This window comes from Kryptolebias marmoratus, linkage group LG21 (genome assembly GCF_001649575.2).
Source record: "Kryptolebias marmoratus isolate JLee-2015 linkage group LG21, ASM164957v2, whole genome shotgun sequence".
NCBI classification, from domain to species: Eukaryota; Metazoa; Chordata; class Actinopteri; order Cyprinodontiformes; family Rivulidae; genus Kryptolebias; species Kryptolebias marmoratus.
Window position 1 is genome coordinate 22144324 of NC_051450.1, and position 22025 is coordinate 22166348.

A 22025-nucleotide genomic window follows, 5' to 3' on the forward strand; every position below is an offset into this window, starting at 1 on the left:
CGCAGCCGAGCCTTGAGTCGGTCTGAGAGGCTCGGGCTGAAGGCTGTCCCTGCCTCGTGTCCTCAGATCCCGGAGGTGTACACGCCGCTGCTGGAGCGCCTGCTGGTGGTGCAGATCGACAGCTTCCCTCAGTACAGCGAGAGGATGCAGACGGCCTGCTGCAGGTCCGTCCTGAAGGTTCTGGTGGCCATGGCGTCGAAGGGACCGGTCCTGTGGAGTTTCATCAGCTCTGTGGGTACGATCATTTTTAAATCAGGAGACATCACAGGGAGCAGCTTTTAAACCAAGTCCCAGGAAACCAGTTCTGGTGGGAAAGTTGTTCTTTGAGGAGAATCCAGAACCATTCGGGGGGAAATGCTTGGAGTCCTGAAACATTTCTGATTGGTTGAGAGTTCCTGCCTCTTTATTTCCACAGTTTTGTGTCTCAGATTTTTACGGTCATAGGAAAAAGAAAGCCTCACATCTGACTCCAGAATCAGCCCAAACCATCAGCCCTCCACCACCGTGCTGACAGCTGCAGTGCATTCTGGGTAAACATGTCCTCTGGTCTGGTTCTGGTCCAGAAGACTTCTGGAGTCTTCTGGTTCCTTTAAGTCGAGCTGCCATGTTGTTTTTAGAGAGAAGAGGCTTTGACCTTTGACCTTTATCCTGCTAACTGAGGCCTGTAGAGTCTGAGATGGAGCTCATTGCACGGTCTGACCTTCTGGGTGAAGATCAGCAGCTGTCTTAAATGTCTCCTCTTATGAATAATCTTCCTCTCTGTAGAACGATGGACTCTAGATAGCCTGGAAATGACCTTTGACCCCTCCCAGGCTGATGAGCTGCTTCTCTGAGGGTCATTGCTGATGTCTTTCCGTCCCGGCGTTGTTGACGCACAGCTGTTTGCTTTAAAGAATTTAAAAGCCTGTTGTTTCCGTGTGACTGTTTCCTGATGATGATTTATTTTACAGTTCACCAGGGTTTGATCCGTGTCTGTTCCAAACCCATCGTTCTCTCTGAGGTCAGACACCTGTTATGTATTTATACACATATTTATTTAGAAAATTTAGTCCTTTTAAGTGTTGTTAGTTTGATTATTTTGTTTAGGAGGCAGGAAAAGGCGAGTCTTCTGAAGTCCGGACTGGAAAATGGAAAGTTCCATCCAGTCACAACTACCTGCCGCTGTATAAAGGACTTCTAGACTGCGATTACTTGAAGGTAAGGTTTTTATTTGTTATTGTGTGGCCTATAGGCAGCTATGTTTAATGATGGTAGTGAAACCTGTTTGTCCTTCCTCCTGCAGGATTCTGGGTTTTTGGACGGGGCCTTCGAAAGCCAGAACGCAGCCCTCAGCTCTCTGAGACGCCTTCTGTACGACGAGTTGGTGAAATCAATCCTGCGCATCGTGGAGAAGCTGGACCTGTCTGTGCAGAAAATAACAACAGGAGAGGAGGTGACTGAGACGCATCTTACCAAAAGGGTTTTTATTTTAAAGTCAGACGCCTCAGAAATACCCAAACAGCCAACTAATGTTTGGTTAAAGTTGACCTCTGACCTCCAGGCTTCTTGGATCCTTGAAGAAACTCATATTTGGTCACTTTTCTTGTTAGCAGAAATGGTAGAGTTTATTTAAATTGGTTGGTTTCCTGCACTGACCTGCTTCAATCAACTGATTAAAGGAAGAAACCACTGGAACCACTGGAACGCCCAACTGTGTCCAAGTTTCAACCGTCCAGCTGTCGATTCGAGGAAGAATTTGAGGTCGACCTTTTCCTTCATTAGTCCGTCCTCTTAGCCCCAAGGCACAGGAAGTCGGAGTGACATAAATTCCCACTTTACGGCGTTCCAGTCGTCCCGTTCGGTGAGAGTCGGGAACAAAATGGACGCCCGCAGCAAAGCCTTTTATTTTTCCTCTCAGTTTCTGGAACATGTTTTAATAGTTGTACGAGTGATTAAACGTAAAAAAAAAACAACTTAAAGATCGAACATTTACTTTCTGAAGTTGCGAGTGGCGGCCATCTTGAAGTTATAACTGGTGGTAGTCGGAGTTGCTCCCCGTTTCCGAGTGGGACGTTCCCTTTGAGGTGGCGTTCCCGTTGAAATTTACGACTAGAAGCTCTGAAATTTCCATTTCCCAGTACTCCTGGAGCACACAGTTTGTCCCGTTTGACCGTCCAACGTCTCTCCTGAAGACATCTGTCCTGTCCATGTGGACAGCTTGAAGGTTTTGGAGCTTCTTTCTTGGTCCTCTCGGTCCACGGTGAAGAAGAACTGGCTTCACTGGTGTTCCGGTCCGGTTCTGGTTGACTCTTGGTGGTTCCCTTCCATCCGAGGGGACCAGATGAGTTCTGGTCAAGCTGTAGGTTGTAGAATAATGGTTCAGATAAATCATTAGATGGTGGCTGGAAACTTCTGACCAGCTGTGACTCTTCGGCTGATCAGATTCTGTCGTCTCTCAGGCGCCGGACGACTCGGCTCACGTCCTGCTGTCGTCCGACCCCACAGCTCATCTGTTGCCCAACAAGGTCAAAGATTTCACCGCCTTCATCAACCTGGTTGACTTCTGCAGGTAAGCAGATGTGTAACCATGAGACCTAAACTGTTTTATATTCATTCAGAACATGGAGCACATTTAAAGGTTTAATTGTTTTTTTTTCCTTTGCACAGCGAGTTGTTGCTGAATAAACACGTGGAGTATTTCCACTCCTGGATGTATCCCCTGAGCCATGAACTTATCCTCCACTCCATAAGAAATCCTCTCGTTAGCGGCTTTTACAAGCTGCTGTCTGTCACCATGAAAATCGCCAAGAGGATCAAGTACTTCCAGGTGATATTTTAGCTTTCTCACACTGGCTGTCAGGCTGAAGTCGAGAAAAGGAATAAGTACAAAAAAAATATACAAATCTGCTTCCAAACAGGGCGTTGGCCTCAGGAGTTCTGCGTCTCCTCAGGGTGACACGGTGAAAAGTGCTTGTTTTGCGCTCTTCTCCAAGTTTGGAAAAGAGGTAGCCTCTTATTTTAGGAAAAAATAGTCTTGTTTTATATTTAATATAACCTCACAGTGTGACATATTGTGTGTGACGACTCTTAGGTTTGTGTGAGGATGAAGCAGTACAAAGATGAGCTCCTGGCGTCCTGCTTGACCTTTGTCCTCTCGCTGCACCACAACATGGCGGCCCTGGACATGAAGGCCTTCTGTCCGGCTCTGGAGGTGGGAGCCTTCATAGAGAGATGCTTAAACTGTAATTGTGTAAAAATTGTTAAAGATACAAAAATGTCAGTTCGGTCCAACTTTCTGTGACCCGTTTGAACCGGAGCTGTCGAGTTTTCTCACAGATTTGACCCAAATCCCGTATGATGTACTTCTACCCAAACTCAAACCGTATTATTCTCAATTAATCCACACATTTTGTTGTAATTTTTTGTTGGGGTTTTCTGAAAGCTCCAAGAGGAAATCCAAACCTACCTACTTACCTACAAACACTACTCTACCTGCCTATTTACCTTCATACCTACCAACCTGTATGGACATTTTTTTTATCAGTTTTGTCTTTTGTAAGATGTAAGAACAGAAGTCACACCTACCTATTTCCCTACCCTGCCCACCCTGTCCACACTATTTACCTGTCCTACCTTCTTTTCTTCCCGCCTACCTTCTTATCTTTCTACCTACTTATATTCCTATCTTACCTACCCATCCTACCATACCCTCCCTACCCACTCTGTCTACGTACCTTACCTACTTTCTTACCTTCCTACCTACCCTACCCACCCACCTTTTCCACCCTTTTTACATATACGACCTTCTTACCTTACCTACCCACCCTGTCTTCCCTGTTTGCCTATCCTACCTTCTTACCTTCCTCCCTACCTACTCACCTTCCCATCCTACCATACCCTCACTACCCACTCTGTCTACATACCTTACCTACCTTCTTACCTTCCTACCTACCCTACCCACCCTATCTTCCTACCTTCCCACCCTGTCCACACTATTTACCTGTCCTACCTTCTTTTCTTCCCGCCTACCTACTTACCTTCCTACCTACCCTCCCTACCCTATCTACCTAATGACCCTGTCTACCCTATTTACCTATACTACCTTCCTACTTATCTTTCTACCTACCTACCTACTTATATTCCTATCTTACCTACCTACCCACTGTACCTACTTGCCTTCGTACCTACCCATCCTACCATACCCTACCCATCTACCTTTTCCACCCTATTTACATATACAACCTTCTTACCTTACCTACCCACCTTACTTACTTACATTCTTTGCAAACCTACCCTACCCACCCCGTCTTCCCACCTTACCTGTCTTTCTATCTACCCACCCTGTCCACCCCATTTACCTGTCCTACCTTCTTATCTTCCTACCCACCCTATCCAACTACCCTACCCATCTACCTAACCTACTTACCATCCTACCACCCCCCCTTGGTCGTTAAGGCGGTTGACCTCCAGCTGCTGAGGTAGATGAGTGTGTGTTTGTGCTGCTGAGGTAGATATGAGTGTGTGTTTGTGCTCTCGGTTGGGTCCAGACGGCTCTGAGGCTGGGTCTGAGCCACGTTCCTTTGGCCAACGCAGCCCTGGATGCTCTGGAGGACTGGTCCTCCAACATCCCCCAGGAGACGATGCAGTCCTGCTACAATCAGATCCTGCCTCTCCTCGACGGATACCTGAAAACCACCTCTGCTGTCGGTAAGACCCGCTCGGCCACGTGTCCAAGCTTAGAACTGGTTTTAGTTTAAAGAGGACGTTTTTTTTTTTGTTTCAGATAAAGGTGAGAGCAACTGGGAGGTGATGTCTTCTTTGTCTTCAAGAAGCGACAGAGGATACAGCAGAGTGATGACGAGACTTCTGAAGAAATCCAACCAGCTCTCTACGGTAAAAACTTTAAATGTCATCGTGTGAATATTGATTCAGCATTCACTCCGTTGTTTTCTATTTTAGCCATTTAACAGCAAAATGTTCAGCTCATTCTAGTGATTACTTTTGGTTTCCACACGGAGATCTCTTCAGTCTTCTTATGCTACTGTCAGCTTTTAGCTGCCATTCTGCTGCATTTAACTATTAGCTAGCCTTTTGCTACTTTTACCCTTCAGCTAGTCTGTTACTTTTAGCTGCTGTTGTACTTTTATTAGCTAAATCTAAGTGAGCTTTTCGCTAGCCTTTTGCTACTTTCAACTTGTAGCTACCATTGTGATGCTTTTAGCATTTAAGTAGCCAATTGCTTCATTTAGCTTTTAGCTTCTAGCTAGCCTTTTAATGCTTTTAGCTAGTGTTTTGCTTCTTTCAGCTTTAATTTTTCAGTTTCAGCTTCTTCAGCAGATTTCAGCTCTCAGTTTTCTAAAAATGCTACCTGTCTCATTTTTGATTTCTTACCCCATAAAGAGTAAATGAGCTATAAACAAACAGCTAAAACCAAGCTGAGGGTGATGCAGGTGTTGGGTTTTGCTGCTTCTTGCAGGAGGACGCTCCTCTGGTCCTCCTGAGGCTCCGGGTGGTGAAGCTGCTCGGTCACCTGGGAGGGAAGCTGAACAGAAACCTCGTCGCCGGTAAAAATCTCTTATATGCGAGTGTAGATCTTTAACGTTTTAACCGTGCTGAAATGTAGCTAGTTTTGTTGATTATGAGTTGTGTTTTTTTTTTGTGAGCAGTGGTCTCCTCAGATGAAATGATGAAGAAATTTGTCTCCTGGGATTCGGAGAAAAGGCTCAGCTTCGCCGTCCCGTTCAGCGACATGAAGCCGGTGATCTACCTCGACCCGTTTCTGCCTCGCATCAGCGAGCTGGCTCTGTCCACCAGTGATCGGCAGACCAAGGTGAGTTTTCCTCGGCGCCAGTAGGGGCTCCCCAGCGTATGAACGGATGCTCTGAATGTCCTCGGCTGCGTTTCGCAGGTCGCGGCCTGCGAGCTGCTCCACAGCCTGGTGGTCTACATGGTTGGGAAGAGCGCCCAGATGGTTGAAGGGGAGGACAAACTGCCCCCGATGTACAAGCTACACAAAAGACTGTTTCCTGTTTTGTTGCGTTTGGCCTGCGATGTCGATCAGGTGCGTGCGGCCCTTCGTTTTAGGTTGTAAGGGGGTGGGGCTTAAAACGACCTCTGAAAAATGGGACACCTTTTAAAGAAGCTGATGCTTTATTGGTTACCGCCAATAAATGGTTGTTTATCTGTTGTTAGTAAAATATCTCATGAACCATTGCATGGGTTATAATAAAACTTTGAGGAAATAATCATTGGACGTTAACCTTTGGTGCCAACCCGGTTCGAGATGGCTAGCTCACATGCTAATTGACCTTAGCTAACACAAAGGATGTCTGAACTCGGTCAGATCTGCCAATAATGAGGTAAAGTTTGGCGTGGTAGTAGCTGAGAGTCGTCCTCACATGCTGCGAGCGCTAACAGAAGGTTGGACCTGATTGTCTGTCTTCACCAGGTAACCAGGCAGCTGTTCGAGCCGCTCGTCATGCAGCTGATCCACTGGTTCACAAACAACAAGAAGTTCGAGAGCCAGGACACCGTAGCTGTTCTGGAGGCCATTTTGGTAAGGGTTTGGAGCTGCACAGGCCGGCATTGTTGGGTTTTCGGTCTTCACGTTGTGTTGTGTGTCTTCAGGACGGCGTGGTGGACCCGATGGACAGCACTCTCAGAGACTTCTGTGGGCGCTGCATTGAAGAGTTTGTGAAATGGTCGATCAAGCAAACCACCCCGAAGCAGCAGGAGAGGAGCCCGACCAACATGAAGTCCCTGTTCAAACGCATTTACAGCCTGGCTCTGCACCCCAACGGCTTCAAAAGACTCGGAGCTGCTTTGGCCTTCAACAGCATCTACAGACAGTTCAGGTCGGACTATTTTAGCCGATTGTAGATCAAAACGTTCAGCTCATTTAGGGGATGGGTGCGATGGCTTTTGGCTTTTCTAACTTTTAGACTTTTCAAAACGTTTACCTTTTATCTGAAATAAAATTCCCCATAGAAATACATGGAGATATCTTCAAATCCTTCAAAAATGTTCTCTTTGAAATCTGCTTCAGTGTACTGGCTCTACTTCTTATACTACTTTTAGCTTTAAGCTGCCATTAAGGGAGTTTTATATTTTAGCAACAGTTTTCTTCATTTTGGTAATGTTTATGAAGTTTTAGCTTTAGACCCTGTTTTGCTTCTTTTAGCTCTAAGGTACTTTTCTTCAACTTTTGTTTTTGGTTTCTGTTCGGCTCATTTTAGCCCCCATTTTAGCTAATTTCAGCCCCAGTTTTGGCTCAGTTCAGCCTTCGTTTTAGCTCAGTTCAGCCCCAGTTTTAGCTCAGTTTAGCCCCAGTTTTGGCTCATTTCAGCCGCTGTTTTAGCTCATTTCAGCCCCTGTTTTAGCTCAGTTTAGCCCCAGTTTTGGCTCATTTCAGCCCCTGTTTTAGCTCAGTTCAGCCCCTGTTTTAGCTCAGTTCAGCCCCTGTTTTAGCTCAGTTCAGCCCCTGTTTTAGCTCAGTTCAGCCCCTGTTTATCTTATTTCAGCATCTATGTCATAAAGTCCTTTCAAACTCAACCTTCAACCTGCATTTTTTGCAGAAAATGATTTTATCTGTTAGTTTTTGTTTCTTCACAGTTTTTACAGTTGTATCTGTGTTTAACCTCTCAGGGAGGAGAACTCCTTGGTGGAACAGTTCGTCTTTGAAGTTCTCGTCATTTTTGTTGAAAGTCTGGCTCTGGCTCACTCAGATGAGCGATCCACAGGTAACCGTTTATCCACATCTGCATCACAGACAGATTTCCATGTCATAATTGATTAATTCCTGTCATAAATCAAGCTTTACATCTCTGCTTCGTTGACTCTTTTAGCTTTAATAACTCAGTTGTCAGCGTAGAATGCTAATTTCTGTGGTTAGATTAATTATTATGGTTGTTTTGTGTAAGAATATCTAATTAAAGGGAAACCTGCTTCCCTGTGTGTTGCAGGGACGGTGCAGCAGTGTGGCAGCGCCATCGACCACCTGAAGAGGATAATCAAACACAAAGCCTCGAGTCTCAACCAGCACAACGCCAAGAGACGCATCCCGAGGTTCAAATGTCTACAAATTATTATATTAATGTTTCAGTTTTCGTCACAGCTGATTAACTTTTCGAACCTGTGTTTGCAGTACCTGCTGAGCGCTCCTCCTCACCTGTGCTGGTCTGTTTCAGGGGTTTCCCGCCGGACGAGAAGCTGTTTCTGTCAGATGTGGTGGTTTGGCTGCTGGAGCAATGTGGCCGACCGCAGACCGAGTGCCGCCACAAGTGCATGGAGCTCCTCTACGAGTTCGTTCCCCTGCTCCCAGGTCCGACCCAGAAGATTTTCAGTTTCAGCTGGAGAAATTAGCCTTTTCTGTTAAAACACTTTAGCTAGAACAGGCGAAACAGCAGCTGAGGAGGAAAACTGACAAAACCGTAGCTAACAGATAAAATTAATAAACCTGTAATTAAAAACTACAGCTCTCTAATCAATACCTAAAAGCTAAAATTAACAAAACAATGGCTAAAAGCTAAAATTAGCAAAACATTAGTTAAAAGCTTAAATTAAAAAGATATAGTTAAAAGATTAAAATAGCAAAACTGCAGCTAAAGTTAAAATTAGCTAAATGTAGCTGAAAGCAAAACTGTAACTTTAAGGTTAAATTGGACCCATAATAGCTAAAATAAGAGTCGCAGTAGCTAAAAGTTAAAATTAGCAAAATTGAAGATAAATGTTTAAATTGGCAAAACAAAGATAAAATTTTTTAAGTCTGTAATTAAAATGTAAAATTAGCAAAAACAGTGGGTAAAAACCTAAATAAAAAAACAGTTCAAAGATTACAATTGCAAAACAGCAGCTAAAAGTTAAAATTAGCTAAATGTAGCTGAAAACAAAAATTAGCAAAGCAGTGGGTAAAAGCTTAAAAAGATATAGTTAAAAGACTGAAATAGCAAAACTGCAGCTAAAAGTTAAAATTAGCTAAATGTAGCTGAAAGCAAAACTGTAGCTTATTTAACTGTAGGTTAAATTGGAACCATAGTAGCTAAAATAAGAGTCACAGTAGCTAAAACCTAAAATTGGCAACACCTTAGCTAAAAGATAAGATTAGCAAAATTGAAGACACAAGTTCAAATTGGCAAAACTTGGCTAAAAAAAGAAAAACCATAGCTTCAAGTTAAAATTAGCTAAATGTAGCTGAAAGCAAAAATTAGTGGCTAAAAGCTGATATTACCAAGAAAGTTAAAAGTAGCATTAGAAGACAAAAAGAGTCAGTATGACGGTTTTGAAGGAAATTAAGAGTTCTTGTTTTCTTATTTCTGCTTCTGATTCAACGTCAGGGAAGAAGTCTCCGCCCCAGTGGCTGGACGGCGTGCTGAAGGACCGCGGCGTGGACTTCCTGATCTCCACGTTTGAGGGCGGCGGCCTCCTCTCCCAGCCCACGCTCAGGGAGCTGTCGGGCCCGTTCAGCGTGCGAGCCGCTCTGCAGTGGATGGACCTGCTGCTGGCGGTCCTGGACTGCTACAACACCTTCATCAGCCTGCACATCATCAAGCCGCAGCACGTCCTCAGTCAGTTCCGGGCCGTAACGCGGAGGATTTGTTAAAAGCATTTGTCTGATCTCCGTAAATGACGCTTTCCTCCACCTTCCCCAGGCTCCAGAGACAAATCGAGCTTCCTGAAAGCGACTCGGTTCTTCCTGACGGAGCTGGCGGCTCGTGAGCTGGCAGCGGCCGAGAGCTGTTTCTGTCTCGGGGAGAAGACCTCCCACTTCAGCCCGAGGGAAGTGGAGCAGTACAACTACAGCAAGTGCACCATCGTGGTCCGCCTGCTGGAGTTCGCCTCCATGATTCTGGTCAAAGGAGACCAGGGCTTCTGGAAGGTACTAGAGATGGGACATCTGAGGCCAGGGTTTGAGGCGTGGACAGAGTAAAAAGGGGGCGTGTCCGATGAAGCCCCGCTTCAGAGCTTGAGAAAAACCTCTCATATCTGAGATATACATATTTGTAATATTAAAAACCAGAACTAGAACTCCCAGAAAGAGATGATTTTAAACAAATTCTGTTTTTCAGGAAGCTCAAAGTATTCAGAGTCTGCCCCAACAATCACTCAAGTCCAACATATCTTCACTGTGAAATAAGTCCACGACATAAAAGATAACCCAACAACCACTGACGGTCAAGGATTAGATTGGCTACAAATCATTTTAATCATTAAAACATGACAACTAAATAGGATTTAATTGAATCTCCTGTTACTAAACATGAGTTTAGTGAGCGATGAATGAAGCTTTTTGCAAAGCAAAGTGTTGGAAAGCTTCATTTGTCCATCACTAGAAGGTGCCACTCATGATCCAAGGCTGCTGGTTTCCTGTTTGCAGTCCAGCTACATCTGTGATCTTTGTGATATCTGAATCATTTTAAACGTCCAAACGTTCGGCTCGTTCAGGAGATCGGGTGCTATGAGCTTCAGCTTTTTTAGCTTTTATGCTTTTCATTATATTTCCTCATAGAAAGAACCTTTCAGTTCCTCCAGGAACATCGATCTGTTTCAAATCTGCTTCAGCTGTTGGCTCCGTTTGGCTTCCTTTAGCTTTTAGCTGCTCTGTTGTTAATTTTAGCTTTTAGCCAACCTTTTGCTAATTTTAGTTTCTAGCTAGACTTTTGAGAATTCAAACTATTAGTTACTCTTCTGCTACTTTAATCAACCCTCTTGGTAGCATTTTGTGCTTTTTAGCTTTTATCTACACTTTGGCTACTTTTAGCTCCTTATTAGCCTTTTTATACTTTTACTATTTAGCTAAACTTTTCATACTTTCATTGTTTAGCTTAAACTGTGCGACTATTAAGTACCTTTCTGATACTTTTCAGCTTTTAACTAGCATCTTGCTACTTCTAGCCTTTAACTAGCCTCTTCCTCTTTTTTCTTTTAGCTAGCCTTTAGCTACATTTAGTTTCTAGCTAGCCTTATGCTACTTTTAGCTCGAACAGCTCAGTTTCTTCGTCTCTCGGCATTTATTTCTGAGGTTGCTTTGAAAATCCTGACTTGTTTTTGTCGTATTTTCCGCAGCTCCTGGAACAGGATCTGTTTTCCGCCGTGTTCTTCGAGGTGACTGCGATGGTAGTGTGCGAGCCGGCGGCTGTCGGGTTCAACATGGCTGACGTGGAGGTGATGAAGAACCTCCCGGAGGTGTGTGTTCCCCTCCTCAAAGCTCTGCTGGCCTCGCCGTACAGCAGCCATCTTGAAAGCAGCTTACGGACGAAAATCTCACGGAAAAGGTGCGTTGGTACCAGGGTTTTACCTCCTAAAAGACAAAAACAACCAGATTTATTTGTTTTTTAAAACATGGGTAACAAATATGCAGTAAGCAGATATACGATGCCACTTTTTAGATATCTTTTCTGCACCTCTGGACATGTATCAGTTGATTCATTTCTTTAGGAAAAGGAAATAATGTGCGCAGCCAACAATGCAGTTTTGCAAAAACTAAACCAGGCTGTGATTTTCAAACATTTGCAAAACACAGCATCACAGCTAAACCCTGTGTGACTATTCTCATGAAGTGATAGTTCAGATCTTTTCTAGCAAGGTCCAGTAGACAGGTTATTTAACAATCAGAACATCTTCTGGAGAAATTTTACTCTGCCAGACTTTCAAACTAAAACCATCTTATGTTGAGAAATGATGGTTGTTTTGGTCAAATCTTGAAGAATAACCAAAATTACAGTTATGGAGCTCCAAAGAAGGCCGGGTTTGCTCACTCGTTTCTCCAGAATCACGTCGTTTTGTAGAAGAACATTTCATCCACGTTGTATTCCAGATGGAGCTGCAGGTTTTTGTTTATTTTTATACCTGTGTGGCGTGAAAACAGCCAAAAATCAGATTAGTAAGGGCTTCTGCACTGGCATGCAGAGTGACCAAATGTGGGTGGAGTTTATGTAATAAGCCACGCCTTTATTTGGGGGATTGTTTCGATATATGAATAGTTAAGAGCAGAAGTAGTTAGCTGTTTAGGATTAGACAGACAGGAGTCAGCAGCTGTGATTTAATGTTAGAAACTCGTTGTTTTTCATTCGTCGGCCATGACAGCGTGGAGGATCTGTGCGCCGTGGACCTGTACCGTTCCAGCAGCAGCCATAACCAGACGGAGATGGTGCTTTCTTCCTGCAAGCAGATTCACAGAGCTGGCCTCCTCGGCTCCATCTTGCTCAGCCAGGTACCAACGTGAACCCGAAACACGGCGCCCGTTTCTTCGCTGTGATTACTCGTAAAGACGCTGCCCCGTCCGTTTTCTCTCGAAGGACTCGGCCCACGCCGAATCTGTCGGGTCCAAGCTTCTGATGACGGTGTACAAAGGCATTGCTCCTGGGGGGGACAGGAAGGCGCTTCCCTCGCTGGACGTCAACACCAAGAGAGTCGCAGACGGCCTGCTTCAGCTCGCCTTCTCTCTCAGCCAACAGGTCAGCCATGTTTCAGACGAAAGCAAAACGACTAGGAGTGGTTCAGCTGAGTGCTTAAATACTGGAATAATTTTAGAAAACTAGATATTTTCTGTAGAAATATTGAAATATTGAATCTCCAACGTCCATCAGCTTTCTTCTCTAAAGCCTAATAAAAGTTTAGGACTTAATTTTGTAAATAAAAGCCTCGCAGTCCTTGAAGGAACACCTTCACCTGACCACCTTTCATGCCTACGGAGCCCTCCAGGGGTCGTGGGTGGAAATAAAATTTAAACCCTAACCTTGGTGTCTATTCGCAGCAGGTGTTTGTTTCCAGTTTGGAAACAAATCTAAAGGCTTAACTCTCCGATTTTAGGAAATTGACCGACTTGAAGCCATTTTTGTGTTTGCTAAGATCAGTTAGCTGTGGCAGCCATCTTCAATCAGGTTGACTCCAAAAGCAAATCATCAGTAGATGTTCATCTAACGATTAATGTCTGAGAGTTTCATTAAAACCCATCCAGTGGTTCATGAGATGTTTTGATAACAAACTAATAATAACTTTGGCGTTGAGTGATATTCGAAGCGGGAAGAAAACTTGACTTTTGGATGTTTAAACTGTACAAAGAGTGTAAAATTGTTGGGAGTAAAAGTTTAAACAGCTCGAAGGTTAGTGTGACATCACACTAAATTAAACATTTTGAGGTAAAATCTTTACAAAATTATAAAATTGTGGGAGGAAAAATCGTTTAATGTATGAAAATGCCAGTTCAGTCGTGTTCTGTCTGAGCTGCAGAGCATTGATGTCAATGGGGGGATTTTTCTGTTTTTGCACATTTCTTCAACACAGTTTGATCCTGATGGAGTCGTATGTTTGCACAGAAACTGTGACGGAACCTGAAGGTTAAGCGTATTAACAGTTCTTCGTGTTTATGGGTTGTCTTCCTCACGTTGCAGAGCGAGCAGCTGGTGGATTTGCTGTTGAACACCATCATGCTTTCTGTGCCGATATCCGGCGGCCACAGCCACAACTTCACCAGCTTCTCGCATGGCGAGTACTTCTACAGCCTCTTCAAGGCGACCGTCAACGCCGAGCTGCTGAGGAGCCTGAAAAGCACCGTGCCCCGCCTCATGAGCGCTGCGTCCCAGAACCCCGGCATGGTACTTCCGTCGTCTCGGTTCGTTTTTTTAGCTCAGGAGCGCGGCGTGGAGTGGGGCGGTGAAACTTTCTGTGTGGTTCAGGTGAGCACGCTGCTGAACGGCATGCTGGACCACAGCTTCAGGGAGCGCTCGGTGAGGAAGACTCTGGGGAAGGAGCTGGTGGACGAGGTGCTGGGAAGGTGGGTCAGCCTGCAGCTGTGGTGGGACGGACCCTCGTCCACCTCGGAGAGTAAAACTGCCACTCTTCTTTTGCTCTCCAAGCTGCTGCAGGTGAAGTATTCATTTCTCTTCACCCACTGTGTTTTAAAGTGGTGTTCTGTGAACAAATACTGTCTTACCTGCTGTAGATGGCTCTTTGGAGGAGTAGCGTTGAGCGTAGCATCCCGTCTCAGGGAATAATCCCACAGAACCTCACTTTAAAGTGTCTGAACTATGTTTTTAATGCTGATTTGTTTGATAAAACCTTGTTGTCTCATTAGATCGACTCCTCGGTCTGCTCTGATGTGAAGCACGAAGCGTTCCGGTCCGTGTTTTCCACGTTCACTTCCCTGCTGGTCGACATGAATCTGCCTCTGAATCTCAAGGTAACTTTGGGTTTTTACTTCTGTTGTTAAAGAAACCATGAAGCTGGGTTCATGTTTTTGTTTCTGTCTGATTTTTCAGAGTCAGGCCCTGTTGGTGTTGCCCTTCTTCACGACCCTCCAGGAGGAGCCTCTGTCCGAGCTGCAGAAAGCCCTCGACGCCCTGATAGCGTCCCACTTCCCCATGCAGTCCGACGAGTTCGCCAAGGGCTCGCTGCACCGCAACAACTACATGGACTGCGTCCGGAAGGTAACCAGCAGGTGGCAGCGTGTTTTTGTACCCCGCCTGTGCCTCCATTTTCATGTTTTTGTTTGTTTTAGCTGCTGGATGCCCTGGAGCTGACCCAGAGCCCGCTCCTGCTCCGGCTGCTGGCAGGAGTCCTGTGCCGGGACAGGAAGCACATCATGGAGGAGCAGTTCCAGACCTGCTTCCAGAGGATCGCCAGGCGGTCAGTGAAAGCTCTTCGTCTTGAAGGTCGGGCTGCGGCAGACATTAACCGCGCCCGCTCTTGTTTCCTTCAGGGCAAGCGGCGAGCGGCAGCTGCAGCTGCTGTGCGCCGGGTACGAGGTGATCGGTCAGGGCGACGTGCCGGTCAGCTCCACGCTGCAGGCCATGACGGAAAGGGTTCTGCTGCCGCTGGCGTCCCACTGCAGCTCCAAGGCCCTGAGCGACTTCTTCGTGGCGAACGTCTGCGACATACTCGCCCTCCTGCTGAGCCGCTTCACCAAGGTTGGATGATTAAAGCAAGACTTCAGATCTGTCAGCTTTACATTACATGATTATTTACATGCTCGTGGCTGCAGCAGCAGCTAGCTGTAGCCTGTGGGCACCTCCTGCAGGAACCATCTTTATTTCTGCAGGTAGTGGGTCCAATTAGTCCCACGTTTGAAGCAGATTGGTTCCGTCTTAGAACATTATTTAATAAACTCTTTTCATCGCCGTCAGTGAAAATGGCAGAAATATCATGAGGTTGCACGAGAAGTGCCACAGCCAGCTGCTGCCGCCACTGTGTGTATGGGTGTTCTGGAACACCTAAAGGCGTTTCCAGCCTCCATGAGGACTCAGGAAGTCCGCTCTGTCTCGTGGTCACGTGATGAAAATGGCGTCATTTCAGCCTGGGCTGAACGTTTGCTCCAAGTGTCGTGTGATTGGTCGAAAGTTGTTTATGTGGGAACGCCGTAGAGCTTTAATGGAGCCATTTTGTTTGTTCTGCTCCGCTGAGAAGCAGCTCTTTACAGCTGATCCAGCAAAACATAGAAACCTTTGAGGTTAAAAAGAGCGCAGAGACGCAGGCGGAGCTTCGGGGAGGAAGTGCGACACGTCCCCTTCGTTCGCTCACTTTAGAGCGCCGTCAAACGGCGTGTTCTGTCTCAGTCGGTTTAATAAACACGCCTGGTCGCGGTGAGGGAAGCAGAAATCTGTAGGAAGGGGGAGGAGCTTCCTGGGAGTTCTGATCTGAACGCCTCATGGGCTAGGAAAGATGTGCGAGAAAACGAACGTGACCGCGAACCGACTTCGTGACTTTTGATGGAGTACGATGGAGTTCAGTTCATTTGGAAATAAAAAACAAATCCCCAGTTTTTAGGGTTGGATAAAAAAAGTCTGATATGCTCCAAAACTGACAAGTGAAGAAAATAATAAAACAAATTAATTTGGGCTGAAATCGGTGCGAAATAAAAGACGATACAGAGCAATGTGAAATAAAATAAAACACTTAAACCATTCCTCTCAGGGGTGTAGAATAAATACACAAATGGCTTTCCGTACATCCCTGGAGCTGCAAACCTTTTCCAAACAAACAAGCTTCTCTTTTCCTCGGGTTCTTGCTTCGTTTTGGAGTTTAGTGCTTTAGACATGTTTAAGGTGTTTAAGTTTACACACGTGGATCAAACCGAGGTCTCCAGCTGTCAGTTGTGATGTTTCAGTCCAGCGAAGCGGCGTTCGAGGTCCAGCTGCTGAAGAAGATCGGCTGCCTGAAGCTGATGGAGCTGCTTTACTCTCGGCTTCCCAAAGACGAGCTTTACTCCAAGGAGTCCCGCATCAACCGGGCGTACTGCCGCTCGGACACAACCGAGGGGAACGAGCTCTCCAAAACTCTGATCAAGTAGGTTTTCACGAAGACGCTGGAGTTCTGTTGTTACGGCCGAGGCTTAAAGCATTTTCTCCCCCGCCCGCCGCAGGTCGTGTTTCGAAGCCTTCACGGAGAACATGGTGGGCGAGGCGCAGCTGCTGGAGCTCAGGAGGCTGTATCACTGCGCCGCCTACAACTGTGGCATCGCCGCCATCAGCTGCAGCTTCAGCGAGCCCAAGTTCTACCAGGGCTTCCTGTTCAGCGAGAAACCGGAGAAGGTGCCGCCATCTTTAAAGAAAAACACAGAAAGAGAGTTTATAGAAGCCTCACTGGTTGTTTCTTTCATCCAGAATCAGTTCATTCTTGAAAACATTGTCGACGTTCAGAAGACGTACAGTTTCCCCATCGAGATTGAAGTAAGCTCCATTATTTTATTTAACAAATAAATATCAAATATTATTTTACTATTTTCTTTTCTCCTCACTTTAGGTCCCGCTGGAGAGGAAGAAGAAATATTTTATGATTCGTAAAGAAGTTGGCGAGGAGAGCGGAGGTATTTCCTGTGATTTTAAACTCTTGTTTCGGCCATCTTTGACAAGCAGAGGTGTAAATATTTTAGACTTTATCCTCATTTTCACAGTTATTGTCTTTTTATTGTTTCCTCCATATGTTTATTACAAACTACCAATTTTAGCTTTAAGTAAGATTATCTAATTTAACTTTTAGCTGCTGTTTTGCTAATTTGTGCTCTAATCTATGGTTTGCTAATTTTAGTTTTTAGCTATAATTTTACCAACTGCAGCATTTGAACTACTATTTTACAAATTTTGGTCAATTTAGCCACATTTTCTATTTAGCTGCTGTTTTGCTAATTCTTGCATTTTGCTAGAATTGAGCTACTTTTAGCTTTTATCTAGCTTTTTGATACTTTTAGCTTCTAGCTACAGTTTTGCTCATTTTAGCTTCTGTCTATGGTTTGGTTAATTTAGCTTTTAGCTACTGTTTTGGTATTTATTACTTTGAAATTTAGCTTCGCTACCTTTTATTACCTTCTACCTAAATTACCAACATTTTGCCAATTTTTAGCCTGTAGCTACAGGTTTGCTAATTTTAGCTTTAGGTATGATTATGCTCATTTAGCTTTTAGCTGCTATTTTGTTTTGGGTTTTGTTTTTGCTTTAGCTGCTGTTTTGTCAATTTGTGCTCTAGTTTATGGTTTGCTAATTTTAGTTTTTAGCTACAATTTTGCAAACTACAGCATTTTATCTACTATTTTACAAATTTTGGCCAATTTAGGCAGTTTTGATCATTTTTGTTTTAGCTGCTGTTTTGCTAATTCTTGCTTTAGCTGCTGTTTTTTGCATTTCGGCTCTATCCTGTTGTTTTTACTAATTTTTGTTAACTGTAATATTTGCCTCCTGCTTGTGTTCGGTTGTGCTAATTTACCTTTTAGGCGCCGTTTTGCTGACTTTAGCTTCTGTTCAGCTTGTTTGACGTGTAGCGGCTCAGCTAACAGTTCGTTCAACGGTTTTTCAGCGTTCGTGCAGTTTCGGCTCTTTACGAGGACGGGGACGGGGTTTAAAACCTGTTAATTTGCGGCTGTCCCCACAGAGGCGCCCGTCTATCTGTCCTCTCAGTCCTACATGGCCGACAGCAGCCTGAGCGAGGAGATGAGTCAGTTCGACTTCTCCACCGGAGTTCAGAGCTTCTCCTTCAGCTCCCAGAATCCACCGGGGCTGAAACGAGCCGTGCTGAAAAAGGTCAGAGTTCATCCGCCTCGAAGTCCTGAAATGAGGACAGGAGGACAGCCTGACGTGTCGTCTGTGTTCAGGAGGCAGGGGACAGGAGTCCCTCCCAGGACGCGGCGGCGGCGGCGGCGGTGGATCTAGAGATGGACGAGCTGAACCAGCATGAATGCATGGCGACCATGACGGCTCTGATCCAACACATGCAGAGGAACAACATCACCCCTAAACCGGAGCAGGTCACAGCATCACTTTCCTTAAAAACGTTTTATAAAGACGGCGGAGGGAACGCTGAGTCAGCGTTAACTCCTCCTGCACACTTTGTGTAGTTTTAGCTGTTCGTATAGCTAAAGGTTCGGCTCATCCAGGAGACGGCTGCTGTGACTTCTATACTTTTAACTTTATTAACAAACATTTTCCCCACAGAAAAATGGTTCTCTGCTTTTAGCTTTCAGCCAGGCTTTTGCTATTTTTTTATTGCTAATGTTAGCAACTTTCTTTTGCTTTTACCTGTCCTTTTGCTAATTTTAGCTTCCATTCTGCTACATTTAGCTTTTAGCTTAGCTTTTACTACTTTTATTTACTGTTCTGCTACTTTTAGCTCATATCCAGTTTTTTTTGCTACTTTTAGCTTCTAGATAGCTTTTTGGTACTTTTAGTTTTTAGCTACAGTTCTGCTACTTTTGGCTTCTCGCTAGCCTTTTGATACCTTTCAGGTAGCTTTTGATACTATTAGCCAGTGTTTTGCTACATTTAGCTTTTACAAGCTTTTGCAGCTTTTAGCTCCTGCAAGCTTTTTTGCTACTTTTAGCTTTTATCCAGTGTTTTGCTACCTTAACTTCTAGCTAGCATGTTGCTTTTTGATACTTTTAGCTTCTAGCTACCCTTTTGATACCTTTAGGTAGCTTGTGCTACATTTAGCTTTTAGCTGAGCTTTTTCAACCTTTAGCTCCTGCAAGCCTTTTACTGATTTTATCTCCTGTTCTGTTACTTTTAGCTAGCCTTTGCTACATTTAGCATCTAGCTAGCATGTTTTATTTTGATACTTGTTGGTAGCATTGTGATACTTTGTTTTTAGCTACAGTTCTGCTACTTTTAGCATCTAGCTAGCCCCTTGATACCTTTAGGTAGCTGTTGATACTTTTAGCTTTCAGCTGGTGTTTAGCTTCTTTCAGCTTTAACAACTCATTTTTCAGTGAAGTCCCTCAGCAATAACTCTGTATTTTTACAGAAAATGACCCATTTTTTTCCTCCTTGTGAAACAGGGAGGTCCACCTCCTGAACTTCCTCCTTGGATGAAGTTTCTCCACGGGAAGCTGGCGAATCCATCCACGCCTCTGAACATTCGCCTCTTCGTCTCGAAGCTGATCATAAACACGGAGGAGGTGAGCGTCGCGCCGGAGTTTCCAGCGACGCGGCTGTAAAATAAAAGTCCTCACCTGTTTTTATCCCTGGGTTTCACGGACGTTCTGCAGGTGTTCCGCCCGTACGCCAAGCACTGGCTCGGGCCGCTGCTGCAGCTTGTCGTGTCGGGGAACAACGGCGGAGCGGGGATCCATTTCATGGTGGTGGACGTCGTGGTGACGGTGCTGTCCTGGACCAGCCTGGCCACGCCGAAGGTCCGGGAAGAGCTTTGATTCTAAAACGTGGAAAAATAAATCTGTTGGCTAAGTTTGATTAGCTTCTGTTAGCTCGTTAACAGATACAAACACAAGAAGCATCTGGACCAGATCATTCTTATTATATCCTGATAAAACTGACTGTTTTTTGGGTTTTTAATGGTATTAAATGACAAAAACAATCAGGATTAATCATCAGTCATTATCCACGTTACTTTGGACAGGAACACGATCATTTATCAGGATTTTACAGTCGAGTTCTCCTCTTTTTTTGACATTTCGTACGTCTTCTTCTCATCCAGGAGAACCCCAGGGATGAGGTCCTTGCGAACCGCCTGCTGGAGTTCCTGATGAAGCACAGCTTCCACGCCAAGAGAGCCGTTTTCCGCCACAACCTGGAGATCATCCGCACCTTGGTGGAGTGCTGGAAGGACTGTCTGCACGTGCCGTACAGGTAACTGGATTAAAATCCCTAATTTAATCTGGATTTCATGCTCATGATGAGCTCTGAACAGCACGTTAGCAGTATTTTATTTTATTCCTTCCTGTTTTCCTCCCAGTCTGATTTACGAGCGGTTCTGTGGCACCGACCCGAACAGCAAAGATAATTCTGTCGGACTCCAGCTGCTGGGGATCATCTTGGCCAACAGCCTTCCTGCCTACGAAGCTTCCTGTGGGATCGACTACGACAGGTCCGCGCTTCGCCTGTTTTCTGCTATTTTAGCTGATGAAAACCTTCGGCTCATTCAGCTGATAAACTCTGAGATCCCTGCTTTTAGCTTTTATCTAGTCTTTTGTTGCTTTAGCTTTTAGCTAGTGTTTTGCTACATTTACTTCTTGGCAAACATTTTGCTACTTTAGCTAGCTTTTTGCTGCTTTGAGATTTCAGCTAACCATCTTGCTGCTTTCAGCGAGTCTTTTGCTACTTGATCTTTTAACCAGCCTTCGGATACTTTTAGCTCTTAGCTAGCCTTTTGTTTCTCAGTCTACTCCTTTGCTGCTTGTATTTAGTGTTTTGCTACTTTAGCTTTTAGTTACCCTTTGCTACTTTAGCTAGCCTTTTGCTGCTTGAGCTTTTAGCTAACCATCTTGCTGCTTTCAGTGAGTCTTTTGCTACTTCTAGTTTTTAGCAAGCATTTTGCGACTTGGTCTTTTAGCCAGCCTTTGAATACATTTAGCTTTCAGCTACCCTCTTGCTGTTTTAGCCTTGAGCTAGCCTTTTGCTGTCTTGAGCTTTTTGCTAACTTTTGCTGCTTTTAGCAAGCATTTTGCTACTTGAACTTTTAGCCTGCCTTTTGCTATTGTAGCTTTGAGCTAGCCTTTTGTTTGTCAATCTACTCTTTTGCTGCTTTTAGCTGCCTTTTAGCTACTTTTGTATTGTTGCTACTCTTTAGCTGCCCTTCTGCTCTTTAGCATTTAGCTAACCTTTTGCTGCTTGAGCTTTTAGCTAGCCATCTTGCTGCTTTCATCGAGTCTTTTGCTGGTTGATCTTTTAACCAGCTTTCGGATACTTTTAGCTCATAGCTAGCCTTTTGTTTCTCAGTCTACTCTTTTTCTGCTTTTAGCTACTTTTGTATTGTTACCACTCTGTAGCTGCCTTTCTGCTATTTAGCATTTAGCTAGTCTTCTGCTGCTTTTAGCTTCCAGCTACTGTTTTGCTTGTTTTCAGCTCGTGTTTCTGGTAGTTTGAATCACCTTCTGTTCGAGCTGCACCTGTGGTTTTCAGCTGACTTCCTGTTTCTGAGTGAAACCTTTGATTTGTGTTTTCAGGTACATCCAGTCGCTCACCTGCAACCTGTCCTTCGTCAGGTACAAGGAGGTCTACTCCGCTGCAGCTGAAGTTATCGGCCTCATCCTGAAACACACAGCCGAAATGGGAAATGTAGGGTTTCCTTTTGTAGATATTTAAATTACAGCCGTCCCTGTTTTAAATTTACCTTCAGCTGATTGTTTGTTTCCTGACTCAGCAACATCAGGAACTCCTCAGTCTGGCTGCGACAAAAATAACAAACCTGAAGAAGAAAGATCTGGACGATAAGTTCATCATCTGCCTGAACAAAGTCTCCAAACACTTCCCTCCGTTTATGGATCGGTGAGGTCATCCCGGATTACTGAGGGTTCTTCTCAGCCTGGGTCAGGTTCTTCTAACCCGTCTGTTTTTGTTGCTCAGGTTTGTGAATCACGTCTTCTTCCTGCTGCCCAAGCTGCACGGCGTCTTGAAGACTCTTTGTCTGGAGTGCGTTTTGAGTCGAGCCGACGTCATTCCGGACATCTTCCTGCAGCTGCAGAGCCGAGGATTCACTCAGATGATGAACCACCGGTGAGTCTGAGACGCTTCTCCTCCAAAATCCTCTCGTTCCACTGGTTCCTCCGAGATCCTCTCGTTCCACTGGTTCCTCCGAGATCCTCTCGTTCCACTGGTTCCTCCGAGATCCTC

At 44.9% G+C, this 22025-nt stretch overlaps 1 protein-coding gene across 3 annotated transcripts in view; it reads left to right on the plus strand.

Moving 5' to 3' along the window:
* The window catches only part of prkdc (protein kinase, DNA-activated, catalytic subunit), a 44420-nt gene that overhangs the window by 5221 nt on the left and 17174 nt on the right, over positions 1-22025 (plus strand). For all 3 annotated transcript variants that reach the window (XR_005232595.1, XM_037973173.1, XM_017415100.3), the window contains exons 13-54: positions 67-235; positions 951-1000; positions 1087-1197; positions 1283-1432; positions 2439-2548; positions 2647-2806; positions 2898-2984; positions 3071-3190; positions 4527-4686; positions 4763-4872; positions 5456-5543; positions 5646-5809; positions 5888-6040; positions 6428-6535; positions 6607-6833; positions 7624-7718; positions 7941-8043; positions 8166-8299; positions 9312-9542; positions 9627-9853; positions 11041-11249; positions 12061-12187; positions 12273-12431; positions 13368-13571; positions 13653-13841; positions 14051-14155; positions 14235-14402; positions 14474-14601; positions 14675-14882; positions 16079-16257; positions 16334-16502; positions 16575-16640; positions 16714-16777; positions 17836-17984; positions 18056-18208; positions 19235-19354; positions 19445-19588; positions 19891-20042; positions 20149-20280; positions 21359-21470; positions 21556-21680; positions 21759-21908. Coding sequence is in view for 2 of the 3 variants with exons in the window: in XM_037973173.1 (XP_037829101.1) it covers positions 67-235; positions 951-1000; positions 1087-1197; positions 1283-1432; positions 2439-2548; positions 2647-2806; positions 2898-2984; positions 3071-3190; positions 4527-4686; positions 4763-4872; positions 5456-5543; positions 5646-5809; positions 5888-6040; positions 6428-6535; positions 6607-6833; positions 7624-7718; positions 7941-8043; positions 8166-8299; positions 9312-9542; positions 9627-9853; positions 11041-11249; positions 12061-12187; positions 12273-12431; positions 13368-13571; positions 13653-13841; positions 14051-14155; positions 14235-14402; positions 14474-14601; positions 14675-14882; positions 16079-16257; positions 16334-16502; positions 16575-16640; positions 16714-16777; positions 17836-17984; positions 18056-18208; positions 19235-19354; positions 19445-19588; positions 19891-20042; positions 20149-20280; positions 21359-21470; positions 21556-21680; positions 21759-21908 (5969 nt within the window). In the remaining variant the exon portion in view is untranslated. The remainder of the gene's footprint in view (positions 1-66; positions 236-950; positions 1001-1086; positions 1198-1282; positions 1433-2438; positions 2549-2646; positions 2807-2897; positions 2985-3070; positions 3191-4526; positions 4687-4762; positions 4873-5455; positions 5544-5645; positions 5810-5887; positions 6041-6427; positions 6536-6606; positions 6834-7623; positions 7719-7940; positions 8044-8165; positions 8300-9311; positions 9543-9626; positions 9854-11040; positions 11250-12060; positions 12188-12272; positions 12432-13367; positions 13572-13652; positions 13842-14050; positions 14156-14234; positions 14403-14473; positions 14602-14674; positions 14883-16078; positions 16258-16333; positions 16503-16574; positions 16641-16713; positions 16778-17835; positions 17985-18055; positions 18209-19234; positions 19355-19444; positions 19589-19890; positions 20043-20148; positions 20281-21358; positions 21471-21555; positions 21681-21758; positions 21909-22025) is intronic.